This window comes from Corylus avellana, chromosome ca1, assembly GCF_901000735.1.
Source record: "Corylus avellana chromosome ca1, CavTom2PMs-1.0".
NCBI lineage: Eukaryota > Viridiplantae > Streptophyta > Magnoliopsida > Fagales > Betulaceae > Corylus > Corylus avellana.
Window position 1 is genome coordinate 3,403,486 of NC_081541.1, and position 12,724 is coordinate 3,416,209.

Genomic DNA, 12,724 nt, shown 5'->3' on the forward strand with positions numbered 1-12,724 from the left:
AAAATTGTGTACCCTTCAATAAGAATTTGACAAGGGAACATGAAATATCTTAAGAAAAAAAAAAAAAACTAAAACATCCTATCATACTGAATCTACAAGACTACAACTTTAAAAAACTCGTCATTTACCTTTTAGATTTATGATACTCTCTTTCTCTTCATACGATAGAAAAATCATCCACTACTCTGCTACCCAAGTTGAGATATCTAAGAATTACAGCTAGTTTTAAGCTAGATATCCAATGGGGGTAGTAATGATCAAAATCAAAACTCTAGCAATGTTGGACTTGCCAATTCTAGGCCATCACTGACTTCCGTGTGGCGTTCCACATCGTTTGGGATGGAGATATGCTTATATATATAATCATATCCTTTTGGACAACAATAACAACGCATTTTAAAGCCGTAATGGTCATAATCATATCAGATACTCTGCAGTTAAGCGCTACAAAATTATGTGAGAGTAGTATCAGAATGGGTGACCTCCTAGAGAAGTCTAGTTTAGAATAGTTAAAAGCAGACAATATTGTGTACCATTGGAGTGAGGCGTTATAAATAGTATGAAAGCCATTGCCCAGCCTAAAATGGGAGAGCGTGCACTAGCCCTTGATGGTCGCCAGCTAGGCACTCGTTGAGACGCCAAAAATTATAATGTTTCATACGCTGGTGTAAAATGTTTTGTAGGAAATCATTTTCAAAAAAATATTTTCTGCTGAAAACATTTTTCGACGGAAAACATTTTATGTCCAAACAAACGGAACCTTAATTTAAAAACCGCTCTTCCCGCAATGAATTGGTTTTACACCACTTGTTCAATTAATTTCACAGTGAATTTACACACGATGTGGTTGTGCTTAACAAGGGAAAAATAAATTGCATAAACTTTATTTGTGCTGATTTTCTTGTTGGATCAATTGTACCTTTCTTTTTTTTTCTTTTTTTTTTTTTGTGTCTCCAAGAGGTAGTTTAATCGATTGGGACCACGTCTAATGAAGTGGAGGTCACTAGTTCGAATCTCCCTCCCCCTCTTGTGTGGACATGTCAAAAAAAAAAAATTGTAGCTTTTTAATTTTTTTTTTCAACAGATATAACAGCCTCTTGAAATCGACCACCACATATCTGTACATGCAATCAGTTTAATTAATATTGCTATAGTCTTAATTAATTAAATTACTTTATCAATGCTTCCTAATATTATCTTTCTCTAAGCTATACTCCTGATACGACAAATTCTCCAATATAATAACATGTATGAAGGCTGATTTGGAAACTTGAGTTCTTCATTACATATTTACACACTGGAAAATTGAAACAAACTTGAAATACAAACTTGAGTTCTTCATTACATATTTCCATACTGGAAAATTGAAACAAACTTGAAATACAAACTTGAGTTCTTCATTACATATTTACATAGTTGACAATTGAAACAAACTTGAAATACAAATTAACATACACACTTCAAATTCGTGATACATGTTTTAAGTAGGGGATTTGGGAAGCTAACTTAGGGTTACGTATTGAACCCTTAGGGTTAGCATTCAGCCCTCACCATACAATCGTCAATAGAAGATGCCGATAAATTGACCCATCACATTTGGATAAAATGTAAGGTGATCATACGCCAAAGATCCATCAACTTAACATAATCTTCAAATTTGGAAGTCTAAAAAGCTTGATAATCTTCAAGTAACAGCTAAGTACCAACTTGCGAGGTTAATATTCAACCACCGTCGCACGGCGGTCCGCATAAGATACTAATAAACTAACTAATCATACTTGGAAAGAAGTAAGGTGGGCATAGGCCAAACATCAACTTTTGTTGGCTTCACTTGGCATACTTCGGACTTTGGAGGGAGAGTTTTTGTAGAAATGACAAGTGGGATAATGGATCGATTTCCATGAAAATGGGTTTCTTGGTTTTCTAAACGTACACTTGGGAAGATTGTAATTCACTTGCTAGGATTGAGTCGATTGCGAGAAAGGTTTGGGGTTCTAGAAGATTGGTACTCTACTTGAGACCTTGAACTCGATGGAGGAGTTCATAACTCTAGAATGCGGTTTGAAGAAGATGGTAATTGAAAAGGATTGGGAGGAACGTTTGGGGTTCTTAGGCTGAAAAGGAATAACTAATTGGAATCAATGAGTATGATTGATTTCAAATAGGTTTATACCCTTGGGGTTTTTTTCCCTGCTGGGATTGTTTGGGTGTTTGCTGAGAAAAAGTTTGGGCTCTTGAGGTTTAGTCGTGACTCGTGAGAATTGGAATTGGAAATGGTTTAGAGAATTGAGATAATTGCTTTAGATCGATAAGCTGTTGAGAGAAATAATTTTTGTTTCGGATGAGATTTTCAATCAGAGCCTAGCTAGATCTGATTGAAGAAGTACCTCCATCGTCATAGGATCCGGGATTTAACAACCCAGATGAGCCTTTATATTGATCTCGTCAGACCACATAGAATGCTGAACCGGTGGATCAAACTTCTGCACACAAGAACAATGCAAGGTTAGTTTTTGAAACACCAGTTTATTTGTAAATAAAAGACACAAGCTGTAAACCTGAAGCTGCAGATTGACACAACAGAACGTACATGACATTGAGAGCATCCGGCCAGTACTTACCAGTGCATTGAGCATTTTTGCATTCACTGCACTGCGTGATACGTCGTCCATTACAGATTCCATGTTTTTCATGGTCTCACAGCCAAAAGCGAGTTTCTTTTGACTGCTAGGATCGTTACCAAGGGACTCATCTGGATTATTGGGCATCGGACCCCATAACTCAGACTTATAGGTGGCTGGATCATTTGTGCCATATTGCGAAGGCACCGCATAGTTTGGTTCATCAGCGACAAGGTCAGACATGCAAATAGCATCCAACACTATTTGCATCGGCGAGTGTGATGGGGAGAAGAAGGGCGAGTCCCAATCTATATCTGCTACTGGTTGCTCTGGTGGGGCACAGCACATATTTGAGTCTCCCATCTGCAAATCAACTTTGATTTTAGAAACATAAATGAAGGAGATACTTGCAAATCAACTGCACTTGGAATATAGTTCAGTCTTTCTCACCTGATTACCAGCTGTTGCTTCGGCCCCTTGAGAATTGTTTGTGGGTGCTACAGTGTTAGATGTCATTCCATCAGAGTAACATCCTGTGAGATGATTACCAACTTCCTCTCCTAATGCTGGATATACTGAAGCCAGCGCTGGCTCAGACTCTGCTTTTTCAAAAGAAGATTTAGCTGTGGGAGGAGATGAAAAAGTAGGTGTATTGGGGAGTGAAAGGGTGCAATCTGGTGGATCTTGCAGCATGTCTAAGAGCATATTTAGTTCTTCCTGAGAAGAAACATGAATGAACAAGATTAGTATTTAATTTAATTAACAACAGATTTAAGCTGAAACTCAATTCCTTTCTCACCTCATCTGTCATATGATTCTCTTCAGGTGCTCTAATGTAAGATGTGGTTCCAAAAATTGCTGGATACTCTTCAGCTTGCACTGATGCTGGAGATACTAAAGCTTGGGTTAGGTCAGACTCTGCTTCATCAGCAGAATATTTGGCCGTGTTTGGAGATGAAACAGCAGCTGTATCGGAGAGTGAAGTTAAGAGGGTCGAAAGGTTGCTCTCCGGTTGTAGATCAACCTGATGGAAGAAACATGAATGAATAAGATTAGTACTAAAATTAATTTACTGCAGCACTTCTAATTTCTACAACAAAAAAAAAAATAACTAGTGTTTTAAGACCCATTCCTTTCTCACCTCATCAGCTATCACTTGTGCCATTTCTACCACTGGATTCTCTGCAGAAAAATTGGTGTCACCACACTCAACACTTGCTATAGTGTCATATGTCATTACATCAGAATTTTCAGAATGAGGAGATTCGTTAGTTGTTGGATGATCTTCAGCTTGCACTTCCAGTGCTGAAGATTCTGAAGCCGCCCTTCGTTTAGACTTGGCAGGTCCAGCTTCGGTAGAGTGCTTTCGCTTTCGACCATTGCCACCATTGTTAGTTCTCTTGAATAAACGACACAGAACAAAGATTTTCTGCATAAATTAAGTTAATCAACAAGGTGAGAACTTAGAATCACCAACAGAGTAAATCCTCTTCAAAGATGACCCTTTACATGATCAAGAGGAAATGTGAAGCCAATAATAAAAAAAAAAAAAAGACGAAATTGTAATCCCACCTGATCGCCATCGGGATCGGTGCCATCAAGCCCCTTCAGGATTGCGTGGTACTCATGCATTACCCACTCAGTTTTTTTCCCATGTGGAGTGCGCCCCTCATAGAAAACCAGTATCTTTTTTATTCCAATCAACCTCTCTCCAGACCAGATTTCTTGATCCTTACCAGTCACTTTCCAGTACCCAGCTCTGGTTGCCCTGTTCAATCGATTCCCATTCGAGTGCTTACGGTCCTGTGGCGAGAAGAAGCACCACTCTAGATCTTTTGTCCGTATGCCGGATAAATCTACACTTAAACAAGCAAGACTGAGCACAACAAAAATTTGACAGCCCAAGTGAGAAATTACATCATGAGTACATTACATAATTTACATAATAATGAGGACATCAATTAAAGCCCAAAAAAATTCACGGTCTGAAATAAGAAAATCAAATCGTCATAGACTCATATTAAGTAGAAGGGGGTGATCACCTGGCAAATCCCAGGGCTCCCATTTGAAGAAATGAAGTTCGGTAATAAAGTCAAAGTTCTCATCATTCCCAGTGATCTTTGACCTCAAGTAGTCGATGAGTTCGTCGTCCGTCGGACTGAACCGGATCCCCCGTGGCAGATTCGAATACCAATTGGCCATCAAACTCAGAGAATGAATTTCGTCAGAAAGAGAGGTCAGAGGAGTGGAAGACTAAGTGTGAACAGACCTGATATCTATATAGAAGATAAAAGGTGGGCCCTACTAACTTCCCCGAGAAGTTTGCACGTGAGGCTCACGATTCTTTTTTCTTTTTTTCTTTTTTTCCTTTTTTTATTCCTTATAATTTAGAGGGAATAAGCTAGGAAAGATTTCACCAATCAATAAATAAATAAAGGGGACTTAGGGGAGGGCAAACCAATAAAAGCCCTAACACAACCAAAAAAAAAAAAAAAATTATTATTATTATTATTATTTTTTGTAACAATGACTTCATATACACTATTAAATATGAGTAATGTATTTTTTTTTTTAAAAAAAAAAAAAATCATGAGTAACAGTAGAGACAATCTTTTTATCCTCTTAAAGTTGATGTGACTTTCAAAATTATTATTGAATCAAAATTCAAGTATGATTCATCTAAAATTTAATTGTGATTTTAAAAGTCACATCAGCTTTAAGACGAAAAAAAGATAGTTTCTAACATTACTCATTAAATATACCAAATTTAATTTAAAATTTTGACATGATATGTCCACACAAGAGGGAGGGAAAAAATTCGAACTAGTGACCTCTACTTCATTAAGCGTGGTTTCAGCTGATTGAGTTACCTCTTGGGAACAATTTAATTTGAAATTGAACATCAACTTTAGGAGGATAAAAAGAAAAGATAAAAAGATGATTTCTAACATTACTCATTAAATATACCAAATTTAAATACTAATTATAAATTTAATTTGAAATTGAGAGATGAGTGCAATCCAAAACAAAAATGGAAGTCTAATTAATTATCTCATGCCAATGCGGCAAGTATTGTGATGTCATTTGCCAAAACGCGTGGAGTTAGGAAGAATCTTGGTAAAGAGGAGAATTTTTTATTTTATTTTATTTTTTTTGTGAAGAGGAGAATCTTTTTCACTATGCAATGGCAAAGGAGTGAAGGACAGCAAACCACATCCAATAAATCTTCATATAAAACTACTCACAAAAAAAAAAAAAAAAACTTGATCTCCAAGTCCAAGTTTTGGACAGAGTAAAGTTACACCACGATCGATTACTTTCAAAGCTAAAAATAAATATTCCTTTTTACACTACTTTAGGTAGAATGCAATGAAAAAGAGACACCTCTGCTAAGAATATTAGGTTAAGAGTTATTTATTTTCTTAGATATTTTTGGTCTATTGAGTTTACTTTTTTTTAAGTCGACGAAGTTACTATTATTTGCCTATATATATAGGTCACTTCTGTACATTATTCTATATGATTCAATATACAATCTTATTCTCAACATGGTACTAGAGCACATATTCTGAATCACCTTTAATTTTTTTTTTTTTTTCACGGTGCCGCTAGTGTTTTCTAGCGAATCTCTTGCTTTGTCATTTTCAACAAAAATTCACCTATTCTACAACTTAAACAAAAAGAAAAAACTTGACTAATAATAATAAGGGTTAAATACTTAATACTCCCTGGGATTTAGAAACTTTATTTTTACCCATGTGGCTTTATTTTTATCACAGGACCCCCTGGAGTTTTGATAAAGTTTCAAGTTAGTTTATCCGTTAGTTGACCGTTAGGAGTGACACGTGAACCAATAAGATGTTGACATGTGGTACCCATTTAATTTTTTTTTTTTTAATTAAAAAAAATGTAACCCCCAAATGGCCAAGCCACCCTCAATTTTTTTCCTTTTTTTTAAAAAAAAAATACATTTTTTTAATTAAAATAAAATAAAATAGGTGCAACATGTCAACATCTGATTGGTCCACGTGTCACTCCTAACGGTCAACTAACGGATTGACTAACTTGGTCCTTTATCAAAACCTCAGGGGGTCCTATAATAAAAATGAAACCCCAGAGGGGTAAAAATAAAGTTTTCAAACCCCATGAGATATTAAGTATTTAACCCTAATAATAATAATAATAATACTCTAAAACTCATTTTATAGTGATTGAAATGTCGTGTTTTAAGTAACCTTTTATGTTAAATACTTAAAAAAGTAAAAATGTTAATCATTTAAAACATGTAACATCAACTGCTATAAAATAACTGTAACAAATGGCTTTAAATAATTCATTACTCAATCCAAAAAAATAAAAAGTCCGTTTACAAATAAATCATTCTAACGAAATATATATATTCATTCTTGTTAATTCAAATATTAATACGTCATTTGAATTCAGTAGTATAATAATCTACTAAATAATATTATTTATATATTTATACATAATTGCATAACTTGAATTTTATTGAATGAACTACAAAAATATTGTTTAAAGTTAACAATGATATTATTCGTGGGTCCTAAATTGAAACATTTGCTTAATATATAAGACTATAAGAGAGTGTGATTTTGGCTAACTAAACACAATATTCAAAGTTATATAGAAAAGGTTCCGTTTGTTTCGCAATAAAATTATTTACGAAAAATGTTTTTTGTATTTTCGGGTGTTTGGTGCGACGTAAAATAATAGTTAACGGAAACTATTTTCCCTTTGACCAAAAATTCTTATTTAATTTTCAGGCATCTCATTATCAAATCGACGGATCCTACCAAGACTCGCCCAAGACCCCGTTGGGACCCACCCAGGACTTGACCGAGACTCGCCTAAGACCTGATCGGACCCACCCAGGACCCCGCTGGAACTTGCCCAGGACTTGATCGAAACCTACCTGGGACTCGACTAGACCCATCTTGGACCCATCAGGACCTGACTAGACCTGCCCGGGACTTGACCAGGACCTGCCCAAGACCCTGCCTGGGACCTGCCAAGGACCCGCTTGGGACTTGACTAAGACCCGACCGGACCCACCCAAGACCCCGTAGGGACTCATTGGAAAATATTCTTGGCGAAAAATATTTTCCTTGAAAATGATTTTTTAGAAAATATTTTCCGATATTTGGCATGTAAGGAAAATCAAGCAGGTCCCGATCGGGTCCCCGACATTGGAAAATATTTTTCGATATTTGGTGTGTACGCAAAATCATATTAAACACTAAATTACAAAAATGTCCCTGTCGGGTCTTGGGCGGGTCCTGCCAAGGTCTCAAGTTGATCCCGACAAGTCCTGATAGGGTTTAGGCGGTGTCCAAGCAAATCTCGGGTGAGTCGCAGTGGGTAATTTTCAGTTGTGAATAAAAATTACATTTTATAGTTTAATCTGATTAAATGAAAATATAAAAAAATATTTGTAATTTTTAATGCGTACCACCAAAAAATGTTTTTATCATAAAATATTTTCCTATAAAATAATTTTCTTAAAAATATTTTAGGTTGAAACAAACAAAGCCAAAATGTTACTTTATTTACATAACTGGTTTAATGTGATTATAATATTTTGAATTTCTTGAAATTTATTGAACTTAAAAAATATTGTGGACCGGTTGTCGCAAGTCAACGGACAACATAATAGTACTCAACCATGGAAACTGTGGGGCCACCACTGTCATAAAACTTAGGAAGGAAGGAAGCCACTTTAGCTATGTTTGCCCGAGGAAAGCCCCGCACTGTTCCAGCTATAGTGCGGACTGACACGTGGTTGACTTTTTCATCTTAATTTTTTTTTTTTTCACCAAAATATTAAAAAAAAAAAAAAAAAGCAGAAAATTGAGTACACCCCTCTTTTTTGGTTAAAAATGGGGTGGTCCCCACCCCACATTTGGCTGCGGGTGGCCGGAACCACCCCCAAAGATTTCCTCGGCCAGACGCAGTCAAACCACCTCACTGGGGTGGCTGTCCCACACCCCCAAATGCACCCATTCTTAGCCAGGTGGCTCTGACCACCTCTACACGGGTGGTCTGACCACCTCAGAGGCCGGGCCAGGAGGCCTGTACCACTTCTTGTTAAAATGGTGATTCCAATTCCCCATTTTGTCATATAAGTATCGAACCAATCCTTATCTTTCCCCTCTGTTTTCTTTTCTTTTTTTTTAATATTTTGCTTTTTTAAAAAAAAAAAAAAAAACTTAAGATGAAAAAGTCAGCCACATGTCAGTCCGCACTGTAGTTGAAACAGTGCCGTTCCAACTACAGTGCGGGGCTCTTCCTTTGGCAAACATAGCTTTTGAGTCTTTGACCATTACTAGCTACAGTGTCAAGCTGGAAAGACACAGAGGATTCTAGAATTCTCCATTATCTAACTTGGATTCATGATCTACTTATAAAAATAAAAAATAAAAAACTTGGATTCTAGAATTTTCCATTATCTAACTTGGATTCATGATGTACTTACTACTTATAAAAAAAAATATAAAAAAATAAAAAGAAAAAAACTTGGGTTCTAGAATCCTCCATCCTACCCACTTCATTAAGTTTTGATGGAAATATAAAATCCAACTACTTTTTCTAGTTTTTTTGTAATAATAGAGCATTTTAAGCAATATATATTCTTAAAAGTGACAAGATGGGGAAAAAAAAAAAAAGTGTTCACTTTTTTTTTTTAAAAAAAAGGGAAAATCAATCTAATTTCATTAATAGTAGTCCAGAGCATAAAAGCTCTTACAATCATAGAACATACAATTCTGTAAGATTATAGACGTCAAATATCCGCTATCTCAGCCCGATCTTTAGATTATAGAACAAATTTGCTAACTCAAACTCCTTCCGAGAGCACAGGAAGCCATTTCCCAGGTATGAGCCAAAAACTCACACCCAAACCATTTCCCTCTTGACCCGAAAGTTAGAAACATTATTCACATGGCTAGGACCATAAAATAAAACCAACAACAACAAAAACCCCTCACAAGCAATAGTGGAGAAGCACGGCATCGTAGATATCTTTTTGGAAAACACGTTTTGACTGAAAAAAAAAAAAAAAAAAAAAAAAAAAAAAAAACGATTAGATTTAAGGTTAAAGGGACGAGATCTAGATCTAAATTTAGATCTACAAACTAGATTTAAAGCAACCCGCAAAAAACAGAGACCGATGAAGCCTACAGAAAAGACGCCGAGCACCGGTAAGTGTTCACTTTTAATAATGAAACATCTTTAAAAAAAAGATAAAAATATATAATTAAAACGAATGAAATATTATTATGGAATAAAGTACTAAGGGCCTGTTTGGGATTGCGATTTCAATAAGTGCGATTTTAAAAATTGCGTTTTTAAAATCGCTACTTTTTAAAATCGCACAGACATTTGGTAAAACATGCTAAAAAGTACTTTTTTTATCAATTGAATATTTGGATAAAATTAACATATAATTGCGGTTTCATAACCAAATTACCAATAAGGACATTTCTTTATAACAGTAAAATAACTAACATTATCTATAAGCCTCCATTTTTAACACCTATGCAAACAAAAGTTTGACTTATAATTTTACATTAACTTTGAGTTTTCTACTTAGGCAATTATATATTGCTATACTACTTGTTTCTATATGCTTTTTTGTTTTTGCATTTTTTTTCTTGAAACATATTCCTAACAGACATATAATAAAAAATACAAGAACAATCCATCAAATTAAACTAATAATGTTTATCAAATTTAACTATTACATAATTCACCAATAATTTAAATTAGTACTTGATATCTGTTTATTACCCATTATATATATATATATATATATATATATAAAATATCACCAACTGTTACAATGCAATACCCATTAAAAAATAAAAATAAAAATTCATCACAAATTGTTACTGTACAGTACATTTTTTTTTTTTTAAAAAAAAAGCCATAAAAATTTGTCACTGTGCACATCACTATGTAGTGCACAGTGACTTGAGAAAAATCATCATCTTGGCCACTGTACAATTTTTTTTTTTTTTTTCTAAAGAAAAAGCATCACACGGTTACTGTACATGCACTATCACATTACTGTGCCTGTACAGTGATCTATCACTGCATACTATGATGGATTGCAGATCATTATGCATGCACGGTAATCTAAATGAAATTTTGAAAAAAAAAAAAAAATAATCACAACTTTACTATGTAAAAATGGTCGAAGAACATAAACACATATATAAAAAGACACAATAATCATACAAACCACATAAAATAACACCGAACACCAAACAGTGGAAAGTTTTACAAAAGCAAATGAGTTATATGGAGAGAAAGAAAATATTAAAGTGAGATTATTACCTGGTAGAGGGGTAGAGAGATGAACAACAGAGACGCACACTGCTACAAGGCGGAGAAAGGATGAACGAGACAAAGAAGATGAAGAAAAAAAAACAGAAAAAGAAGGGTTTTAATATATTTTATGTGGGTATTCTTGGTATTTTTTTCAATCTCATTAAAAAAAAGGTAACTATTGCGCCAAATATCTTTTTAATAGAAATCGTGATTTTGTTTTAAATTCGCACTTTTTCAAATAAGCACCCTCTAATCAGCTTATAAAAATCGTAGATTTTTTTGCGATTTTAAAATTTGTGTTTTTAAAATCGCAATCTCAAACACCATAAAATTGTGATTTGGTTTAAAATCGCAGATTATTTTTTTAAAAATGCACTCCCAACCGCACCCTAAGTTTATTTTTGATTTTCTTGGGTTCTTTGTGAAATTTTTTATCTATTAAAAAAAAAAAAAAAAAAAAAAAGAACCCGCTCCTAAATCAAAACTATGAAGATTAATTTGACAATAACCTGAACTATCATGACTAATTTAATAATTTCCATATTATGAAAATAAAAGGGCGAAAACACTAGGAACTCGAGCGTCACTCGTCGCCAAGTCAATGGGCAGCATAATAAACCTTGGGAAGGGTGGGGGCCAGTGTGATGAAACATTGGTCAAAAGCAAGTAAACCTTGACCATTTGCCCAAGGACCACTACTGGCGCGTGAAGCTCAAAACATAAAACGAGGGGAGTTCTCTAAATTGGATTGGTGAATGCTCTGAGTCTCTGACGTTCAAAAGGAACGTGGGTAGATCCCCACCCTTCATATCATGGGTCCATCCTATCCACTTCACAGTGCTGAAGCCTGAAGCTTATATACCACGTAGTTAACTGTTTAAGTGGGGCCCTTGAATATAGTTAGGTTGTGGGAAAAAGCCCAAACAAAATTTTGATGGAAGAATATACCTAAGTTTTAGTAATTTCTTTAGTAATTCATTCATTATTTTTTGGTAAGTAAATCTATTAACATTCTAATGATAAAAGCTAATCAAACAATTATTTTGTTTGACATAAAAAATAACTATAGTTTGAAATTAATAAACTAAACATCATATCATATATTATGGTATGTTATTTTTATATCGTACTTATTATCAAAAGTTGTAACAAGTGTTTTTTTTTTTTTTATTGAAATTCTATTGCCCTTTTTTTTAAGACATTTGATATTAATATTTTATTTTCACGACAATTATCAATTAACCCACGTAATGCATGAGAAGAATGCTATTTTTTTTTTTTTTTTGATATAGAATCATATCTAAGTGAATATCATGATTGCATAGTCCAAGTTAAAAACTAATACGTGTTTTAATGATAACAAATAACAATGAACCTTATTACAAATATAACAACGAACACCAGATGAAAACAATTCATGTAGTTATTCATCAAGAATTTTATCATAAAATTTTCTAACACCACATTCTTAACTTCCTATGTTAAAAAAGCATTAACCATTAAGACTATATATATTTGCAAGTTCTTGTTGCCTAATTAGGGGTGTACATGCAGATATAATTATTTCCATTTTAGAAGTCGAACCCTCACCCAAACTACTTTAAAATTTTTCTTAAAACCTCTGAATCACCACTACTGATGATTTGTATTTTAAGTTGTTTGTTAACGTTTGTGTGTCAGAGTGGCAGGAATAACTCGATCAGATGTAACTAATGCTATATATATATTAAATAGAAATCGACTGTTTTGGGTTA

General features: G+C 34.3%; 1 protein-coding gene across 1 annotated transcript; it reads right to left on the bottom strand.

The window, feature by feature from the left end:
- Positions 1 to 1,258: 1,258 nt before the first annotated feature.
- On the bottom strand, positions 1,259 to 4,839 carry LOC132181034 (NAC domain-containing protein 14-like). The gene is made up of 7 exons (XM_059594082.1): positions 4,664 to 4,839; positions 4,194 to 4,477; positions 3,763 to 4,050; positions 3,421 to 3,645; positions 3,072 to 3,338; positions 2,622 to 2,984; positions 1,259 to 2,483 (listed from the first exon to the last, which is right to left on the bottom strand). The coding sequence occupies exons 1-7, from the start codon at positions 4,821 to 4,823 to the stop codon at positions 2,412 to 2,414; spliced, it is 1,659 nt and encodes a 552-aa protein (XP_059450065.1). The 5' UTR covers positions 4,824 to 4,839; the 3' UTR covers positions 1,259 to 2,411.
- Between the last annotated feature and the right edge of the window lie 7,885 nt (positions 4,840 to 12,724).

Excerpts from the sequence above, each read along its gene's own strand:
- LOC132181034 (XM_059594082.1), bottom strand. The coding sequence starts at position 4,823 with ATGGCCAATTGGTATTCGAATCTGCCACGGGGGATCCGGTTCAGTCCG. Across the intron at positions 4,051-4,193 it reads CCGATCCCGATGGCGATCAG|AAAATCTTTGTTCTGTGTCG; the intron begins GTGGGATTACAA and ends TAATTTATGCAG. Across the intron at positions 2,985-3,071 it reads AAGCAACAGCTGGTAATCAG|ATGGGAGACTCAAATATGTG; the intron begins GTGAGAAAGACT and ends GTTGATTTGCAG.